Raw genomic sequence first — 22,465 nt, 5'->3', positions numbered from 1 at the left:
CTTTGATGTATCTAAACACCCTTAATGCTACTTCCATATTGGACTCCTTAGGAGATTGCATAAACTGACTCAACACTTGGACTGCAAAACATATGACAGGCCTTGTAATTGTCAGATATAGCAATTTACCAATCAGTTTCTCATAACCACATGCATCTTCTAGTGGAGCATCTCCAGTATTACCAACATGCTTGTCATAGTCAACAATAGTAAGTTTGTGATTTTGCTCCATAGGTGTTGAGACTGGTTTGCAACCACTCAACCAGCTCCAACACATACTTTCTTTGGTTTAGAAGAATGGCTTTATCTTATCTCATCACTTCAATCCCTAAGAAGTACCTGAGCTCACCTAGGTCCTTCATTTTGAAGTTCCTGTGTAATGTTGCCTTTGTTTCTTCAATAAGTCTGTTACTGCTTCCTGTTATTAGTAGATCATCAACATATATCAAAACAACCACAATTTTTTTGTTGCTTTTCTTTGTGACAGGGAGTGATCATAGCTGCTTTGCATGAAACCAGCTTGAAGAAGTGCATCTGTCAACTTTATATTCCATTGTCTTGAAGCTTGTTTCAAGCCATACAAAGATTTCAGTAGTCTGCATACTCTAGACTCCCCTGGCTATTAAAGCCTTGAAGAAGCTGGATATAGACTTCTTCAAATAAGTCACCTTGGAGGAAGGCATTATTGACATTCATTTGGAAGAGAGGCCAATCTTTGGATACTACAACACCAATGACTGCCCTTACTGTCACTATTTTTGCCACATGTGAGAATGTCTTATCAAGACCCTCTTGTTGAGTGTAGTCTTTGGCCACCAATCTTGCTTTGTACTTGTCTATCTCACCATTAACTGTATGCTTAACTTTGTAGACCCATTTAGAGCCTATAACTTGTTTGCCAGTAGGTAAATTTACTATCTCCCAGGGGTGATTATCCTCAAGATCTTTGATTTCCTGTTCCATTGCATGAGCCCAATTCTGATCAATTGCATCTTCCTTGTAGGTCTTTGGTTCAATGACAACTGAGAATGCCTTCATGTAGGAATGATATGTTGGGGATAAGTGATCATAAGTAACATGATTGGAGATAGGATATTTGCTCTTTCTTGATAGATTTCCTCTAGTGATGTAATCCTTGAGCCAAATGGAAGGTCCTGCATGCCTTTGTGGTCTTGAGGCAACTACTGTTGGTGGAAAAGATGGCTGAGGAGGTGTAGAATTAGTTGTATCAAACGGTTGAGTTAATAAGAGATCAGGAATCTCTTCATTGTCTGGAGTTGAATCCTTTTCTGCTGAGGTTATGTTGGTATCTGTTGTAGAAGGTGCATGAGGTTCAAGGGAATTTGGATGAGGTTCATATGAGTTTGTATGAGGTTCAGGTGCAATGGCTGGAGATGCTGGTGTATTTTGCTCAATATAAGTTGGAGTGGAAGACGATTCTGTGAATTTAGGATTTTTCGAGAGCTAAAGAAAAAATTCTTTATCATTAAGAGAGTTGTGTTGGAAGGGAAGTACATATTCATGAAACTTGACATCTCTATTGACAAAAAAATGTTGGTTTCAAGGTCATACAATCTATAACCCTCCTGAGTTTCTGAATACCTAATAAACACTGCCCTTGATGCTCGAGCTGTAAATTTGTCCCTTTTGGGTAATACACTAGCATAGCATTGACACCCAAACACCCTTAGATAATATATGTTTTGGCACATAAACCTTCTTGAGGAACAACTCAATTAAATGAGTGAGGGGTCAATTTATAATTAGTGAAACTAGAGGGAGCTGAAAGAAGAAGGTAGATAGAGTTCAGTTAATGCGCCTTCTTCTTCTATATAATCAGCTCCATTTGTAATAGAATTAGTAATGAAAACATTTCCTTCTGGCTTCTCCCATTTCTCTGGAATGTTCTTAGCTCTCAAAGCAATGTACTCTGCCTTGCATGGCATAACATAGAATCTCCATTAACTAGCAGATCTTACCTCTGTCCAGCTCAAATTAACATGGTACCAGAGTGGCGATCGTGATTTACAAAAGCTTCGGTGTGTGGTCCAACGAAATTCTGATGAATTGAAGTCATAACGAAACCCTAATTCTTCAGACATGGCAGGAAATTAGGAAACCCTACTTGGACACAGTCATCCACTTTTTCTACAATCATCTGATGCTCCAGGACTAGTTTTGATTTCTATAAAACTAACTGGACCAGAAAATTATGCCCTATAGAGTAGGGCGATGAAACTAGCTATTAGGGGTAAAAGTAAGCTTGGATTTTTGGACAGAAGTTGTGTTAAGAGCACATATATGGGAGAATTAGCAGAATAATGGGAGAAATGTAACGTTATTGTGTTGTCTTGGATTAAAAGTACAGTTGCAAGTGAGCTAATGACAAGCATAGTTTTCGCATCTACTGCTAGAAAAGTATGGAATAATTTCGAAGAAAAATTTGATAGATGTAACTTTACAAGGAGTTATCATCTTTGGACCGAAATAGCCACACTAAGACAGGGAACTGATTCAGTGACTTCTTACTACTCAAAGATGTAAGATATGTGGAGTGAATTGGATGTTTTGGCACATAAACCTTCTTGTGATTGTGAGGAATCTAGGCCTCCTTTAGTTCATTTGTAGCAGTAACGATTGCTTCAATTCCTTATGGGGTTAAATGAGAGCTACAACAATGTGCGGAATAATGTGTTAATGAGAAGGCCAGTGGTGTCTGTGAATGAGGCATATGTCATTGTTACACATGAGGAGAGCCAAATAACATTAGGTGTGACTGACACCAACAGAGATCCTTTGGCTATGTTAGCAGGGAAGAGTTAGGGGTTTGAGCCAAGGAAACCTAGGTTGATCTGTGAATACTGTGGATACAAAGGTCATTTGAAAGAGAATTACTATAAAATAGTTGGATATTCAATCGATCTTAAAAGAAAGAAAAAGCCTTAGTTTGGTGGACACAAAACCTATGCCAACAGTGCAGATGATGCAGCTGGGAGCACTAATCAGCCACAAGGACATTATCTCACAGAGGAACAATACAAGCAGTTAGTAGGATTGCTAAACAAACCTGCAAAAGGTGAATGTTCTACTAATATGGCAGGTATTGTATCCTTGTTGTCCAATGCTGCCATAACTAGTTGGGTAGTAGACTCAGAAGCTACTCATCACATTACTTATAAAAAATGAGTACTAAACAATGTTTAAACAAGCAGGAAATAAGGATGTAATGGTGTGCAATTGCCAACTGGAAACAAGGCAGGGATAACACATACAGGAGATGCGGTAATTTTAGGAGACCTATGCATAAAATATGTACTGTATGTACCAGATTTTAAGTTCAATGTCTTATCTGTGGCTAAACTCACTAGAGATCTCACTTGCATAGTCAAATTCTTTCCTGACTTTTGTGTGCTGCAGGGTCTTCATAGTGGCAAGGTCTTGGAGATTGGTAAGGATTCTGAAGGTCTTTACACATTGAGAGAATATGCAAAGGCAGTAAGAATAACAGTCTGTGTTGTAAAAAAGGAGGAGAGCACCAGGCTATGGCATCTCAGACTAGGACATGCCTCTATAAAATCCATACAACATATAGTTTCACTTAAAAATGATATTAGTGGAAAGGAATTAGAAGATTGCACTGTTTTCCCTCTTTCTAAACAATGTAGATTACAGTTCCCTACTTGCAATACTAAGACCACTAATATATTTCATCTTGTTCACTTAGATGTCTGGGACCTTATAAGACCCCAACTTATGATTGAAAGCAATATTTTGTAAGTATTGTTGATGACTTTAGTGGATATACATGGGTCTGTTTGATAGAGTCAAAGTGTGAAATCTATGTTGTTCTGAAGAATTTCATTTCTGTAATAAGAACTCAATTTGAGGTGAATATCAAGATTCTGAGAAGTGACAATGGTACAGAGTTTTTTAATTCTAAATGTAATAAATTGCTTTCCTCACATGGTATTATTCATCAAAGTAGTTGTTCCTATACACCTCAATAGAATGGGACTGTGGAAAGAAAACACAAACACATTATGGAGGTAGCTAGAGCTTTAAGATTTTAGAGTAATATGCCTATCAAGTTTTGGGATGAATGTGTTAGAACAGCAGTTTACCTGATCAATAGGCTACCTACATAGGTCTTAGAAGGCAAAACTCCTTATACTGTGTTGTATGGGAAGGTACCAAACATAGATCATCTAAGGGTGTTTGGGTGTCAATGCTATGCTAGTGTATTACAGCTCGAGCATCAAGGGCAGTGTTTAATAGGTATTCAGAAACTCATAAGGGTTATAGATTGTATGATCTTGAAACCAACACTTTTTTTGTCAGTAGAGATGTCGAGTTTCATGAAAATATATTTCCCTTCCAACACAACTCTCTTGATGATAAAGAATTATTTCTACAGCTTTTAGAAAATCCTCAATTCACAGAAACATCTTCCACTCCAACTTATAGTGAGCAAAATTCACCAGCAAATCTAGCCATTGCACCTGAACCTCATCCAAACTCACCTGAACCTCATCCAAACTCACATGAACCTCATCTAAATTCCCTTGAACCTCATGCACCTTCTACGATAGATACCAACATAACCTCATCAGAAGAGGATTCAACTCTAGACAATGTAGAGATTCCTGATCTCTTATTAACTTAACAGGTTGATACAACTAATTTTACACCTCCTCAGCCATCTTTTCCACCAACAGTGGTTGCCTCAAGACCACAAAGGCATGCAGGACCTTCCATTTGGCTCAAGGATTACATCACTAGAGGAAATCTATCAAGAAAGAGCAAATATCCTATCTCCAATCATGTTACTTATGATCACTTATCCCCAACATATCATTCCTACATGAAGGCATTCTCAGTTGTCATTGAACCAAAGACCTACAAGGAAGCTGCAATTGATCAGAATTGGGCTCATGCAATGGAACAGAAAATCAAAGCTCTTGAGGATAATCACACCTGGGAGATAGTAAATTTACCTACTGGCAAACAAGTTATAGGCTCTAAATGGGTCTACAAAGTTAAGCATACAATTAATGGTGAGATAGACAGGTACAAAGCAAGATTGGTGGCCAAAGACTACACTCAACAAGAGGGTCTTGATAAGACATTCTCACCTGTGGCAAAAATAGTGACAGTAAGGGCAGTCATTGGTGTTGTAGCATCCAAAGATTGGCCTCTCTTCCAAATGGATGTCAATAATGCCTTCCTCCAAGATGACTTATTTGAAGAAGTCTATATCCAGCTTCCTCAGGGCTTTAATAGCCAGAGGGAGTCTAGAGTATACAGACTACTGAAATCCTTGTATGGCTTGAAACAAGCTTCAAGACAATGGAATATAAAGTTGACAGATGCACTTCTTCAAGCTGGTTTCATGCAAAGCAGCTATGATCACTCCCTGTCACAAAGAAAAGCAACAAAGAAATTGTGGTTGTTTTGATATATGTTGATGATCTACTAATAACAGGAAGCAGTAATAGACTTATTGAAGAGACAAAGGCAACATTACACAGGAACTTCAAAATGAAGGACCTAAGTGAGCTCAAGTACTTCTTAGGGATTGAAGTGATGAGATCGGATAAAGTCATTCTTCTAAACCAAAGAAAGTATGTGTTGGAGCTGATTTCAGAAGTAGGATTGAGTGGTTGCAAGCCAGTCTCAACACCTATGGAGCAAAATCACAAACTTATTACTGTTGACTATGACAAGCATGTTGGTAATACTGGAGATGCTCCACTAGAAGATACATGTGGTTATCAAAAACTGACTGGTAAATTGTTATATCTAATAATTATAAGGCCCGAGATTATGCAATCTCCTAAGGAGTCTAATATGGAAGCATCATTAAGAGTGGTTAGATACATTAAAGGGAGCCTTGGACTAGGAATCTTTTTGTGCAGTAGACAAACCAATACTCTCACAGTTTACTGTGATTCAGACTGGGCAGCATGCCCAAATGCAAGAAGATCAGTCAAAGGTTATGTGGTTAAACTGGAAAACTCATTGTTATCTTGGAAGTCAAAGAAGCAACATAAAGTGAGTAGAAGCTTTGGAGAGACAAAATACAAAAGCATGGCCGCAGGTGTGGCGGAAGCAATATGGATGAAAGGTTTACTAAAGGAGCTAGGGAACAATGTGGAAGAACTTGTACACTAGTGTCAACATAGCTAGAGGAACAACTTAGTTAAATGAGTGAATAGTCTATTTATAATTAGTGAAACTAGAAGGAGTTGAAAGAAGAAGGTAGTTAGAGTTCAGTCAATGCTCCTTCTTCTTCTATATAATCAGCTCCACTTGTAACAGAATAAGTAATGAAAACATTTCCTTCTGGCTTCTCCTCTTTCTCTCGAATGTTCTTAGCTCTCAAAGCAATGTACTCTGCCTTGCATGGCAATAGCATAGAATCTCCATTAACTAGCAGATCTTACGTCATTCCAGAACTGCAGATTTTGATGTAATACATTTCAATTGTTAATCAGATCCAAAGGCATACTAAGTCCATTTGTTTTGATTTTCTCATAAACCTTAGCTCATAATTCATGAAGGCCCAGAATCAATTGTTCCTTTGGACAATCGAAGCTGGTTTTGATGATCCAGAGTCATCTTTTAGACGGTTGATCATCCATCCAATATAGAAAAGCCCACTAAATAGGTTGATTTGTGAAGTAAAAATTGCACATGGTGCGCTATTTGGTCGCCCCCATTTAACCTATACCTATTTTTTTTTAAATTGTTTACTTGTACCCACTTTTTAAATAACTTCAGTCCCCTTCATCTTCTTCTTCTTCTTCTTCTTCTTCTTCTTCTTCTTCTTCTTCTTCTTCTTCTTCTTCTTCTTCTTCTTCTTCTTCTTCTTCTTCTTCTTCTTCTTCTTCTTCTTCTTCTTCCTAAAGAATGCACGGGTGTTGGAAAAACTGACAATTGTTTGGAAGAGCTATGCTCATAAATCAGAAGAGGCATCAGAGGAGGTTTTGAAGTTACCTAAAACTTCTTCTCACGTTGTTCTGACATTCCTCGATGCCAAGCCCAGGAGAAAAACAAAACCTCGTAACTGGTACAACAGATATTAAAATTTACTGAGACTTGGGAGATGATTATTTTGATTATTGGATGTATCTTATGGAGATTTCTCATAAAGATCCAAGTCAGAACCCCACTGTATAAGAAATTACATAGGACCTTGATATTTATGAAACTAGTATGGTTGTTTTGCCTTTCGTATGAACTGCTACAATGCATGGCTCTAGAGCTGAAGTTCTCCAGTTACAAAACAAAAACTTCAGCTCTAGAGCTGAAATTCGCCAGTTACAAAATAAAAACTTCAGCTCTAGAGCTGAAATTCGCCAGTTACAAAAACAAAAACTTCAGCTCTATAGCTGAAGTTTGCCAGTTACAAAAACTTCAACACACTTGCTACTTCAGGCCCGTCTACTAGAATGCTGAAGTTTTGTGTAATTGTCTTTGCTACTTCAGCCTTATATGCTGAAGTTATGCGAAAAAGCGAGTACGCTTGAAATTTTTTTTGCAAAGCGGAGACAAGTTAAAATAAAAACCGGGTATAGATCCAAATGCCCCATTTGTGAATGGGCAGGCCTTAAGCCCACACTCGTATTCCTCGAATTGGGCTACCAGGGCTTCTCACTGGAAAATAATCATCTGGGGCTTTGTTCCAAAGAATGGATCTTTACGCAAATAGCTGGTCATATTCACTATTTACTTTTTTTAGTCATATATATAGATTATACATTGGTTATATACAATTATATACATATTATATACAAATCATGCATATATTATACCTCTGCCGGCTATTTTTTTAAGTAATTGGGTGAACGGCTATTTTGTTTATACTCTAGTACTAAGGAGAAATGTTTAGGGACCTTTACACAAATAGTCAATTGAATTCATTGTTTACTTTTTTTATACAGTGTACATTGATTATACAGGACTATGCGCGTGCGCGCGCGCGCAAACACACACATATATATATATATAACCGTCGGATATTTTTAGTTTAAGCGGGTATAAGGGGTTAAGTGAGCGGCTATTTAGTATGTTTACCTATGTAGGAAGCTAATTCCTTTTTCTTTTTGGTTAGTTTTAGCATACAATGAACGTACCAGTGAAAGAGGACCGATGGGTTATTTTATATGCAGTTTTACTGATAACGAAATTCAGAGGAAGAACTTTTTCCATCTAACTTGCTATTTCTTAGAGCATATATTTCTTTCTTTTACTTTAACTGATATAAAGCAATGTCGTTTGTCTTATTAAGAGCATACTAATTGTAATATACATAGTAAGTATTTAGTTCAAAGTTTGAATCCAAAATTTACATTAGAACAAGGCTATAGAAAATTTAGAGCTCCGGTGACGCATTCAGCAGAAAATTCAAAGTATTTAGGACACACATTATATATCAACCATTCGCTCAAACTTTAAACTTGAGCAAGACCTTTTTTTTCTTCTTCTGTGTTTGCTATAAAGGAAAAGATTTAGTTGTAAAAAAAAAAAGTTCAAAGATTAGATTTGAAAGGAACATTGGTTGCTGGCAACCAAGAATTTCCAGCAATGAAATTAGCAGGAGTAAACTTAGATGCCTCAGCTGCACTGTTAATAACACGATAACCAGGCCAATTTACTCTATTTGCAGTTGATGAACCTGAACCAGTGTTCAAGTATTCTCCATAGTACAACGTGTTCAGCGCGAAAGTACCAGTCCATTGCATCCAACCAGCTGGATCAATCAAACTATCTAAAAAAGTTTTCATAATAACAGTACGTGAATATTGTTGCCACGGCCTACCTAGATATGTCTTAACTGAGTTTTGGTAAGGTTTTAAATCAGAAGCAGCTGTGACTCTACAATTGTGAATTGAAATTCCAGTATTTTGGTTAGGATCACTTCTCCCTTGTGCAGTCACTGTGTTGATCCTGCTTGACGGATTTCTAGCAAAAATGTTGCAGTTTTGTAAGACAACTGCTGCATTTCCAAATATGAAATCGACTGTTCCATAAATGTGGCAATCTCTGTAGAATTGTCTCTGAGAGTGGACATAAAGAGTATCTTGATAACCCTCAAAGCTACATTGGTAGAATACTGAAAGATCTGAACCAGATCGAAGGGCCACGGCTTGGTCGTTTCTAGGTCCAGCTGTGTTCCTAAATGTTATGCCCTGAGCAATAAATCCGTCACCATCAACAGCTGAAATTAAGGGGTTTACAAGATAAAAAATAAGGATATAATTTAGCAGAGACAAGAAACGTATATAGAACTAATAACTGGACGAAAGACAGGATTTAAGTTATTCGCGCATATTGTTGATTTTAAGAGACTGAAAAGAAAACATGAAAAATTATTCTAATTGAGAAATGTTCGTACTTGTTTTTACTTTCTTAACTAGTTTCTTTACTATAGTAGGAGAATGACGTGACTAGCTAGGTAGTTGAGAAATACTGTTTTAATACTATATGCTGACAACATGAAATTTTTGTGGTATTGAGTCATTAACACAAAAAAGTGACTCAAAAAAGTTAGACTAGTAAACTAGTCACTAATACCGTCAGATACCTATCGTGAGGGACGGCTAAATAAACATGGAGGCCTCAAGCAAAACTTCAATAAGATGCCTTAATTTTTTTTAATTAAAGGAAAAAAAATCATATATAATTTCATTTAAATTCTATTTTTTTTGTTTTTCTTATGCAAAGTTATTAATAATTTTATCTAATCTATTTAATTTCTCTTGGGACATACTTTCTAATATAAGATTTTTATTGTTTGTTGAAAATGTATCAAGGGCACATTGTGGGATTATAATAAAGTTTCAACCTTTTTTTGAGTTATGAATTAATAATCTAATTCATCTCAATATATGATCTAGAGAGTGATCCACACACTAACAAAAAAAAACATTCTTTTCTCTTAGGATCAACAGTTTAATCTTACTTTTTTTTTTATGATAAAAATCTGTACTTTCTCATTTAAAATACTAAATATTCTTCTAAAAATAAGCTAACATATAACCTATTAGGAAAATTTGAGACCCTTGAGGCCCAAAGCACCTGCTTTAGCAGCTTTACCCTTGAGCCGGCATTGCTGTCAACATGTTAAAGTATACGGATAATGTAAAACATACCAGCTATATTTTGTTTTACTTACCGACAGTGGCTGATTTGAAGGTGGTAGATCCTCCTCCAACACTCTTACTTCCTGTGATGATCGTCTTTCCAATGCCATCTCCAACCAACATAACATTATTTAAATTCATCCCTATCTCTACATTTTCATTATAAATCCCTACCTTTACATATATCACAAACCTTCCACTTCCTGTCCTCTTGCCTGCAGCAGCAACAGCTTCAGTAATAGTATTGTAATTCCCTGAACCATCTTTTGCCACCACAATATTTGCTTGAGAGCCCAAATTAGACGATGACTGCAGTAATTTTCGATCACGAGGCGATACCCAATTTGGAAAACCATCTTCGTAAGTTGCACTTGGTTCAGTACTATAGTATCCTCTGTTCAAGAATAAAGTGTTACTTATTAAATATGAAACGTTAATATTGGACATCAATATTGGCATTACATTGTCCGTGACCTCAAGTTCAATAAAACCAGACCGACATGTTTTGATGTTGGTTAAGGCTGTGCTAAGCCATGTTTGAACATCATCAGCTGTGGATTTAATACTTGGATCAATTGTCTTATTGATTTTGACAATAATATTCTCATATAGCTCTATACAATCAGCCCATGCAGCTTTTTCATGCTTGTTACGACATTTTGAGCCTAGTGATAACGTATTTTCGTGAGCACTCAAGGCACGATCAAGGGCTAATTTCAGTGACATCTTACGAAAATCAGACTTTTTATTGATTATTGAAACTCCATATTTACGATTGTGATCAGCTAAGAAATATTCACAAGGTTGAGGGTAGGGTGTTTGGCTACACCACGACTTTAGAGAGTAGCTGGAGACTGTAGGGAAAACAAAATAGGTCACAAATAAAAGTGAGAAAACCAAATTTACTGCCATTTTTATGGACTTCAGGCAGAAAAAAAAGGTCTAAAAAACTTATATGTTTTGAGAGTCAAGTGTGGTGGGTTTTGGTTCCTTTATATAGCAAGGCACGAAAGATTAGGTGATAGGTATGTATCATCAAAATTTCAGTTCTAAAAATAAAAAGGAGCAGACAATAATAATAGTTGTAACAACTAATTTTGGCATTATAAATCGGTATTAAGTTTTGGAATTCTTATTAAAAATGATTTTGGATTTTGAAATAATGTAATCCGTTTATCAGAGGGACATAATTTTTGACTAATTTATTGAGAGCGAAGAAACGAGATAAAATGAGTTTTGAAAGAAATAAGCTAGAAACAATGGTGGAGATAGAAGGTGACATACGGGTTTGATCGAAGCCACTAGTTTTAGTCTAAACCCGTTTTTTGTATTAACAAATTTACTAAATATGTACAAAACTTAAATTTAAATTCCAGTTACTAACATTTGATGTTACTATCCTAGAGTTTAGAACTCATAAAGTTTAAATCCTTGCTTCACCATTTGCTAGAACACTTCTATATATGTCTGCGCGCTTAGCTTGTATTGTTATATGAGAATGAATCTTTTCTTTTAATCAGAGGAAAACCAGAATTATACTAAACATAGGTGCACGATATAATAAAACACAGGCTCAACTATGAGAATGAATCTTTGGTATGGGAAATAAGACAATGCATTTACCCTGATATATATACTTCTAGCCATTCTTTATTTCATTTCTTTCTCCACAACACTTAAGTCCACAGTAAGAGGCTCCATATACTTTTAAACCTTAATTATGAGTTATGAGATTGGTAATGATTGGATTGCCACAGCTTTGTTTATTTAAGTCCTTAATTTTCACTTCATTCCTATGCATGAGACAGAAATCGTTTGGATAAATTTGGTTTTTAAGGATCAATTAACTCTAATTTTAGATATCCCTCTTGATGTAATTTATTTGAGAAGTGCTTAAAAAGTTCTTGCTTTGCCAATTTTCATTAGTTGTGCTCCATACGGCTTGTTTTACCATTGAAAGCTGCTAAACATTTGCATATGCTGACTACTTTGCTCTAGTTTATGATCATCTTTAGAAAGTGATGCTAAAACTAAAGTTCTAACTGAAAGACTCGATTTCTGATGCTAAAACGAGTAAAATATTTTTCTAACGAGTAATTTCACTCTTTTTTTTTTTCATATTAAGCAGGAAAAGATTTAAATTTTCGGTTTTCTCTGTGGAAATAAGTTGTGTCTAGAATAGAAAAATTCCCGAAAATAAAGTTTTCCTAGCTAGAGAAATATTTAACTGGTGTCCAGAGCAGAAATGTTTCCTGGAATATCGTCTCAATATTTAATCTAGGCGAAATACATAAACGGCCCCTTTAAGTTGTCCTCAACGACCAGTTGAACACCTCAACTGAACCTATTTTCAGCTAGACATTTCAAGCATTTAATAAAGTAGGTCAACGAAACACTAGAAACCAACAAATCTCATGCGTGTGTCACAATTGCTGATGATATGTCAAACGGACAAATCATTGAATGACATGTGTATTTGTTTTTAATAAAAAGATTATGTATTAATTTTCCCTACCCAAAGAACATCTGCCAACCCCAATTATTTGGTTACCGTCGCCGGCCAAACCCCCTCCATTTTTTTTTCTTTCTCAAAACCAAATCAAAAGTTGTCCTAACCCACTTAATTGAAGATTTTCACCAGTAAAGAACGAATTACCAAATTCAATTGTAGTGAAATTAGAAGGTTTTAGATGAATTTTTTTTTTCAAATTTGAGGTAAAGGGAGATGAAGGAGGTGATAGTGATTCTTTGGTGGTGTAATATTGTTGGAGATGATATGCATGACATCAAAGGACATTGATATTTGTTTTGTGAGTGATTGGTGTTTGGTCTAATGAAAAATAGTGAGAAGAATGTGTTGCGGTAGATTGGTGTATGTGATAGAGGTGTATAATTAAATTGTGATTGAGGATTTGTTCAGTGGAGGACGGTGGTTTTGATGGTGATGAAAATTCTGTCCGGAATATATTCTTTTCTTTATGGGTTTCTATGGAACGAAGAAAAGTAAAAAGATTAAGGTCAACAACGATTATGAGGTCATTAAATTTGAATTTTTTAACATTATGTTTAAATTGTAAAATTTTGATTACTGTCGTCTCTGTAATGATTCTCTATTCTTATCATAAGTCTAGTTGTTTTAGCATCAAATACTAACACTTAGCCGAACTAAAAAGAATTTTAGAAAAAAATTCGTAGAAAAAAATTGGAGAAGAAAGGTCTGGTTTGCATAGAATGGTGGAGGAAAAAATTGGAGAAGGAGGTGGGGTTCACATTAAGTTTAGGAAAAGTAAAGGATAAAGTTAATTCTAAAGAGTTTCACGCATTTCAATACGAGTGTAATACACAAATTTTGCAGCACAAGAGGTTTAATAGACATATTACTTAGCAGAAAGTGTCTATTTAGTCATTAGTGTTCAACTGGTCGTTGAGGACAACTTAAGGGGACCGTTTATGTATTCGTCTTTAATTTACTAATGAAACCAATGGCAGAAGCAATATTAACAGAAAAAAATTTAAAAGTCTTAAAGGAAAAGTAGTATACTACAATTTATCTTGACAAAAGTGTCGAGTAGAGGGGAGATTAGGGAAATTTTATTTTGTGTCTTTTTTGTCTCATAATTTTGTGGACCCAGAAATATAAGATTAGGGTCCACAAATTTATAAGACAAAAAGTAGTCTCGTACAACTAGTGTAAGTTATACGAGACATAAAAAAAAAAGATTCTCGCAAAATTAGAGTTATGTACAATTTCAAGTAGCAATGGGCCCGTAGTTTCACTATACTTTTGTTTTTGACTGCCAGATTCTTTTCTCCAAATGTATTTGCTTCCTGATAAACCACATACAAAGAAGCACTCCGAAAATTCAAAAAGAAAATAAAATAACCTTCTATTTTGACGGCGAAAAAGTACCTTAGCCTGTATTTGACTGCCAACTATTAGGAAACGTGACTCATTAGATAACTAGAAAATTTTCCACCTTCCTCTTTAGGGAAGAAATATTTTCGTTCTTTTTCCAATTCTGGGACATTTGTTAAATTGAAGAAAGATACCAGAAGAATCATGTTTTAGTAATTGAACTTAGCAAAAGTTCTGCATTAAATCAACAGATAAAGTCCACAAACATCATAAACTTAATTATCAATATAAGTTAAGGCCTAAAGATTCGTATGCCTACCAAATTATTGTTGTGCATGTCAAAGAACTGCCAATTATTTTCATTTTTTTATTCAGCAGGATAATGATAACAACACCCTTTGACATATCGTGATAAAGATAATACCAAATGAAATAATTATTGGACATAAAAGGTTTTCGTGGAATTTATACACAAGACTTCTAGTACCAATACCTTTAATAAGTTCTAAATTTAGACATCTCTCCCATCTAATTAGCAATCTCCTGTCCCACCATCCTCATAATAGACAATTGTATTATCCTTTAACTTAATAATTATGACTTGTAATCATACATGGAAAAAATTACTTAATTGATCAATAACATTAATGAATATAAAGAAAATTTATATAAATTTGGATTTTTAATACCTGGAAACATATATATGATCTTTGCAAAATTTTATGGAAAATCATATATTTTGAAACTCAATGATATACTTATTATTATATACTTCTTGAAAACGGGAGAGGAGAGTGCTCAACCACGGAATGTGTATAAATGATGAAGAGACGTGCAAGACGGCATCATGAGATCAATATTTAGGAAAATCAGATCAAAGGTTTGGCGTTTTTGCTCTAAAAATGGAGAAAATTCAATAGGGATACAAAAGAGCAAAACATATGTTAATTTGATTCTTTAATATTGCAGCCTAGTTATAAATTCAATTTAGGGCCTCCCGTCATGAATGAAAACACATAATTGGCCTAAGCCAACATAAAAAGATTTGAATCTTTCATAGATCAGACTTTCATTAATTAATCCCCAGGCAACTATTTTGGTTGGTCGCATTATGTAATATATGATGTGTGGTACGCAAACATGATAATGTGCACTTCAATGCTGGGGTTCTTCATTCTTGGCTCAAATTTTTACAGACTTTATTTTATGGAATTTTACATTCCTATGTCATATAGGAACTATATTACCCTCAATGTTTAAAGTTTGATATAATTTCATTTACTATACCTAATTATCAATTATATATTATTAGTGATTTTTAAGGGTATTAATTACACTCCTAATTTAATGGTACCATATATTCTTTCTAATACCACTCCCCCCACGTTTCTCTATCCAATTCCCACACTTTCACCCACGTTTCCTTTCCATACTCATTTCTGTATCAAAATCCCATTATTTCTTTCATAGCCAAGGCACTGTCGGTACCTCTGCAATCTTGTCCCAATGTTTTTGTGCCCGGGGAAGATGAGCACAAACCTGGTCGATTTGATGGTTATGATTTCGAGTTCCTTCAGTAATATAAGAGGAAAGGAAAAGAGAACAGCAATTCCACCATTGACAGCCATTAAAAAACTTTGAAGCTTTGAATTAAAATTTGGGTTTTCAAAAATCACCATTTGTTTGGATTGGGTGTTGTTGTAAATAATTGGAAATATGGTTTGGAGTTTATATCTCAATTTTGAGGGTTTTGGTGAAGATTAGACTTGGAAGAAGAAGAAGAAGAAGAAGAAGAAGAAGAAGAAGAAGAAGAAGAAGAAGAAGAAGAAGAAGAAGAAGAAGAAGAAGAAGAAGAAGAAGAAGAAGAAGAAGAAGAAGACATGACATACATTATATTGCAGCAATTGTAGAAAAATTGTAGACTGTTGTTTATTTATTTTTGAGCTTTTGTGTTTTTGTGTTAAAAGTTTTGATGGGAGCTTGTTATTCCACTTCGTCTGTTTTGAAGCTAACTTGTGCAGAGGAGAAGATGTTTTTTAAGTTATATATATTGTTATACCTTTAAATCAAGAAAGTATGTTTGTATTGTATTTAAAGAGGCGTGAATTTGTAGAATAGGTTGAATGTTAAGAATGAGTTAAATAAGACGCACAATGGCTTGTTTTCTATATTTAATCTACAACAAAATTACATATCATTTGAAAAATTAATATGAAAATACAGAATTTCATGTTTCTACAAATTATCTACAAAATTTCTACAAATTGTTCATAGCAGAATTTATCTTTATTTTCATGCATGTTCATCTGGAACACTAAAGTTACTTGATATGCCAACATCTTCCGTTATAGAGGAATACAACTTATCTACAATTTTCTACAACTTCACACATTATTTTCACCCAGTTAAATATAACTACAATAACATAAAATTTGAGCTTTTGTGTTTTTGTGTTAAAAGTTTTGATGGGAGCTTGTTATTCCACTTCGTCTGTTTTGGAGCTAACTTGTGCAGAGGAGAAGATGTTTTTTAAGTTATATATATTGTTATACATTTAAATTCAAGAACGTATGATTGTATTGTATTTAAAGAGGCGTAAATTTGTAGAATAGGTTGAATGTGAGGAATGAGTCAAATAAGACTCACAATGACTTATTTTCTACATTTATTCTACAATAAGACTACATATCATTTGAAAAATTAATATGAAAATACAGAATTTCAATGTTTCTACAAATTTTCTACAAACTGTTCATAACAGAATTTATCTTTATTTTCATGCATGTTCGTCTGGAACACTAAAGTTACTTGATATGTCAACATCTCCCGTTATAGAGGAATACAACTTATCTACAATTTTCTACAACTTTCACACATTATTTCCACCCAGTGAAATACAACTACAATAACATAAAATTTTATACAAAATTTATACAATATGTCTTTTATATATTTTGTATCTGATTTATACATAGTAAAAATAATTTTCATACAACTAATTATATATTATACAACTTATCTACAAATTATCTACAATTTTCGTACATTATTTCTACTAAGTTATATACAACTACAATATAATACCACTTAAATATAATTTTTATACAATGTTGTTCAACTTTCATACAATAGTTAAATGAATAAAAGAAAAATAAATAAACAACAGAATACAATTTTTCTACAATTTCTGCAATATAATGTATGTCATGTTTTCTTCTTCTTCGATTTTCAATCCGAAATTCAGCCAAAATCAAGTCTAATCTTCACCAAAACCCCTCAAAATTGAGATATAAACTCCAAACCATATTCCCAATTATTTGCAACAACACCCAATCCAAACGAATAATGATTTTTGAAAACCCAAATTTGAATTCAAAGCTTCAAAGCTTTTTAATGACTTTCAATGTTGGATTTGCTGCTCTATTTTCCTTTGCTTTGTATTACTGAAATTTGGACATAATTGCGTTTGATGTAGAAGATTTAGTCGTTTTTTATTTGTGAAATCAGAAAAAAGTTTGAAACACAGTGTATCGAAAAAGCAGAGATGCTAAATTTGAAACGAAACTGACGAAGAAGATTAATGTGTGTGATTTGCGTTGTGGAAGATCTGGAAGAATATTTAATCCCTCAATTTTAGCGCGCCTAAATAAGGAATCTTACATTTACAATGATTCCTTTTTAATGCATTGTCTATATTTTGTAGAAATACTATTAGCATGAAGGGTAATATACAAACTATGAACATATTTGGTAATATAGTTTCCTTTATGGTATAGGAACGAAAATTTCCCTTATGGTATAGGAACGAAAATTTCCCTTATTTTATACCATATTTACTTATTTTTTTGGAAGCTATAATTGGTAGATCTTAAACAGTAGCGAAGCCAGAAAATTCAATAAGGGTGTTCAATTTTTGAACAACTTTTGTCAGTGGACTATGCAAAAGTGTTCAAAGTCTATTTTTTAATCAATAATAAGTAATATTTACTTTATATATAATATAATTTTCTGACAAAGGGGTTAGTTGACCATCCTTGGCCATACATAACATCGCCCCTGATCTTGAAAGCAAGTACTTTCATGTTTATAGATCCAATTAGCTCAATATATTGACTTTTTCTTCGTAAGATATGTTTACGGATAATATTGTTTACTTACCTAATTATACCATAAAGCTAGCTGGTGGGGCACTATGGATCTCTTGGGGAATTAATTAAGAGATCATAATACAAGTGGTTGCGATTAGTTTGAAGTTATACTTTACATCTGAATAATTAAGCAACATTATATACTAAAAAATGACTTTTGATCCAATAATTTCCCTGCATATCCAGCGAGATCAATGATAGATAGATCTGTTAGAATTAATAAGTTCATTAGCAGTTATAAGATATTTGTGGCAAAAAAACTGTGAGGTATCAAGCTATATATGGGGGATAGTGACAATATGACATCATAATCAAAGTGGTCATGAACTTTGAACTTTAGTAAAGGATGATTCTCCATCCAACATTTTTCATGCTATTAATCCAGAAAGAATTGATAATACAAACAAATACAAGCCAGTTGCTCAATTTTACATTTCTTTTTGAGCAACAATTTATTATGTTCATGCTACTTATAAATTAACAATTCAAATCGGTATATATAGTAATACACAACAAAGTCGATATTATAAGATAAAATAAAATCAAAGACCAGAAGTGAATGGCACGTTGGTGGCTGGCAACCAAGAATTTCCAGCAATGAAATTAGCAGGTGTGAATTTGGATGCCTCAGCAGCACTAGTAATAACACGATAACCACCCCATTTAACCCTATTTGCAGTTGAAGAACCAGGACCAGTGTTCAAGTATTCTCCATAGTACAACGTTTTCAGCGCGAAGGTACCACTCCAAGGCATCCAACCATCTGGTTGAATCAAGCTATCGAGGAACGTTTTCATGACAACAGTACGTGAATATTGTTTCCATGGCCTTCCTAAATATGTCTTAACTGAGTTTTTAGAAGCCTTTAAATCCGAAGCAGCTGTGACTCTACAATTGTGAATTGAAATTCCAGTGTTTTGGTTTGGATCACTTCTCCCTTGTGCTGTCACAGTGTTGGTCTTGTTTGGAGGATCTCTAGCAAAAATGTTACAATTTTGTAACACAACTGCTGCGTTTCCGAATATGAAGTCAACTGTACCATACACATCACATTCTCTATAAAATTGTCTATCAGAGTGGACATAAAGAGTGTCTTGATATCCCTCAAAACTACATTGATAGAATACAGAAAGGTCTGAGCCAGATCGGAGGGCTACTGCTTGGTGGTTTTGGGGGCCAGCAGTGTTCCTAATTGTTATGCCTCGACAAATAAATCCATCACCGACAACGGCTGAGATTAAGAAATAAGAGAAGACAAAATATCAGCAAATGCATATCTATAAAAGTTATTACTCATTTACTCCCTCAATTGCATTTTTACTTGGCACGTTTTGACTTTTTACGCCCCTTAAAAAATAATAAATGAAGTACATAATTTACCATGATATTCATATTAATTGATGCATATTTTATTGGATTTGAGAATATGATTTGAAATGAGTAATAAATTTTGTGGGTATAACTGGAAAAAAAATTATTTTCTCTTGATATGCGTAAAGTGCCCAGTGAAAATGAAAATCTATTTTTAGTATACATGCCAAGTAGAAGCGCAAGAGTACTACTAAATTTTCTCTTTTTGAAAGTACGAACCAGTGATACTTAATTAACTGTCAAATCATACTTTTCTAAGGGCTAATACGTAGGCCGGCTGAACCAATTAGACGGCTTTTAAGGCACGAAAGTCACTAATAATCCGTTAGATAGCCTTTGTCTATATGCACATCTAAGATTTTCCAATTCAAAGTTTTCATTTGTCAAATACTTGGGGAAAAAAAGAATAAAATAAAACATATACCACATACGTCTACTGATTGTTACCGCGCGTTGTCTCCTAATTAATTATGACTAATGAATAATTGCGAATAATTCTCAGTTTACTCTACTTTTTTTCTTTTTCGTTTCTTTTTCAAGTTTGACCTAAGAATTAATTACTCGATTAAAACGATTTGTGTAAATACCAAGTACAAATAAACCAATTAGATAAAGCAAAAGCTCATTCATTTTGTTTTCGTACGTACCAACAGTGGCTGATTTGAAAGTGGTGGATCCTCCTCCAACACTCTTGCTTCCTGTGATAATTGTTTTTCCAATTCCATCTCCAACAAACATTATATTCTTCAACTTTGATCCTAACTCCACATTTTCACTGTAAATTCCTGCCTTCACATATATCACAAACCTAGCACTTCCTTTCCTCTTGCCAGCAGCAGCAACAGCTTCTTTCACAGTCTTGAAATTCCCTGAACCATCTTTTGCCACCACAATATTCGCCTGAGAAGCTGGAGAAGATGATTGCAATAGTTTTCGATCACCAGGTGCAACCCAAGTTGGGAAACCATCTACTTGAGTTGCAGTTGGCTCAGTATAGTAACCATGGTTCAAAGACAAAGTGTTACTAATTAAAGATGAAACATTATTTGACATTAATGGCATCACATAATCCGTGACCCCAAGTTCTTCGAAACCAGCTCTGCATGTTTCGAGGTTGGTTAAGGCTGTACTTAACCATGATTGAGCATCAGCAGCTGTGCATTTAGTATTTGGATCAACTGTGCTTTTGATCTTGTGGATAGTATGTTCATATAGTTCAAGACAATCAGCCCATGCAGCCTTTTCGCGCTCGTTACGACATTTTGAACCTAGTGAATATGCGTTCGTTTGGGCACGTAAGGCACGGTCTAGGGCTAATTCTAGTGACACTTTGAGAAAATCTGATTTTTTGTTGATAGGAGTTGAATATTTAGGATTTTGTGTCAAGAAGTATTCACAAGGTTGTGGGTGAGGTGTTTGGATACACCAAGATTTTATGGCTGCCATAGAGTAGCCATTGGTGGATGGGAAAAAGAAAGAAGACACAAATAAAAGTGGAAAAATCAAATAGATATTGGACATTGTTATGTATGTCATGTAATGAAGGAAAATAAGGAGTTTAATGCTAATATGTTTTTGAGAGACAATTGTGATTATATTTGCTGGGCTTTGGCTTCTTTATATAGATAAATAGATAGAGGGAAACAAAGGGTGGTCAAAAACTAGGTTAGGTGATGCGTGATGGGGGACGCACTATCCTTATTTCTTCATTTTGAGTTAAATTATTGATTCATGGTCAACGATAAGAATAATAGTGGCAGGAATGAACTTAATTTGGTGCTCAGATTCTATGGGGGTTTATGAAATTAAGAAACTACTATAATATATTCATAAAAAGATGAGAAAACTATCTGCGTTTTGTGTATATTTGTTGAATTGACAATGAAACAAATGAAAAAACAAAAACAAAACAGGAAGCTAGAAACGCGTCTGTGATTATTTTCTTCTGGTACTAATTAAGTTTCAAGGAAACCGTGTTAGTAATATGTTTTTGGGAAGCTTAAATTCTACAATAATATATATGGGCGAATGAGAATAAAGGGAACAATTCTTGTTTATCCCCTTTTTCATATATTTATTTCCCTGTTTTCTTTTTCAATACTGGATAAGGTGCTCCACGAACTTGCTGTTCCTTCGCATTTATGATTGGCTAATGATTAATTGGATGGTCGCTATAGTAGTACTCCCCTGTCCATGACTTTTTTGGTCGCATACCCCTTAAGAAAATATAACTCCTGAGGAAGAAAAAAAAAGGTATTTTAACTAAATTACCTTAATTAAAATTAGCATATTGTTAACTTGACATATTGGGATTTGTAAACCAGGGCAAAAGTCTGAAAAAACAAAGTTAATTTCTTCTTGATTATATATGTAAAAGGTCACTTATTTTGGACCAAAATAAAAAGACAAAAAAATACTTATTATGGATCGGAGAGCGTACTATTTTTTTATTAAGTTACAGTATAATATATACACTGCGACTGTAATTTTTTTTATATTATCAGTGTTGTTTAATCAATAATAGCATGTTAGTTATTTTTACTGGATCAATTTATACTTGTCATGAAAATTTATAACGAATGATTACCTTAAATTAACCTAAATACGTAACTATTTTTTATACCGATAATAGATAAGGGTTCCTACATAGAACTTCAATTGATCATCCTTTTTTATGTTTTGCTGTCTGATAACTAACGCAAGATCAGTCACAAAGGCATTTCAAGGTGTCTAGCTTCTAGTTCTTAACCAATTCAAGAGTTATAGCTAGTAAAAATGATGAAAAAGCGGTCAAATTTCTTTTATAACAATTATTTACTATAAATACCGAGTTTTTTTCAAAATAGATTATTTATGTTATATTTGATCTCTCTTTAACAATTTTTTTATTTATAACAACAACGTTCATATTTATAGCAGTACGCTCTTTGTAAAGTTACCCCTTT

General features: G+C 34.2%; 2 protein-coding genes across 2 annotated transcripts; both read right to left on the bottom strand.

Annotated features, from left to right (window-relative positions):
- Positions 1-8,531: 8,531 nt before the first annotated feature.
- LOC107793307 (pectinesterase 2-like) lies at positions 8,532-11,057 on the bottom strand. The gene is made up of 2 exons (XM_016615640.2): positions 10,178-11,057; positions 8,532-9,220 (listed from the first exon to the last, which is right to left on the bottom strand). Exons 1-2 carry the CDS (start codon positions 11,055-11,057, stop codon positions 8,532-8,534), a joined length of 1,569 nt encoding a protein of 522 aa, XP_016471126.2.
- Positions 11,058-18,499: 7,442 nt separating this feature from the next.
- On the bottom strand, positions 18,500-21,094 carry LOC107793308 (pectinesterase 2-like). The gene is made up of 2 exons (XM_016615641.2): positions 20,168-21,094; positions 18,500-19,380 (listed from the first exon to the last, which is right to left on the bottom strand). Exons 1-2 carry the CDS (start codon positions 21,054-21,056, stop codon positions 18,692-18,694), a joined length of 1,578 nt encoding a protein of 525 aa, XP_016471127.2. The 5' UTR covers positions 21,057-21,094; the 3' UTR covers positions 18,500-18,691.
- Positions 21,095-22,465: the final 1,371 nt, after the last annotated feature.

This window comes from Nicotiana tabacum, chromosome 7 (assembly GCF_000715075.1).
Source record: "Nicotiana tabacum cultivar K326 chromosome 7, ASM71507v2, whole genome shotgun sequence".
NCBI classification, from domain to species: domain Eukaryota; kingdom Viridiplantae; phylum Streptophyta; class Magnoliopsida; order Solanales; family Solanaceae; genus Nicotiana; species Nicotiana tabacum.
Note: the sequence above shows the minus strand (reverse complement) of the source record. Positions and strands in the feature narration are given on the sequence as shown.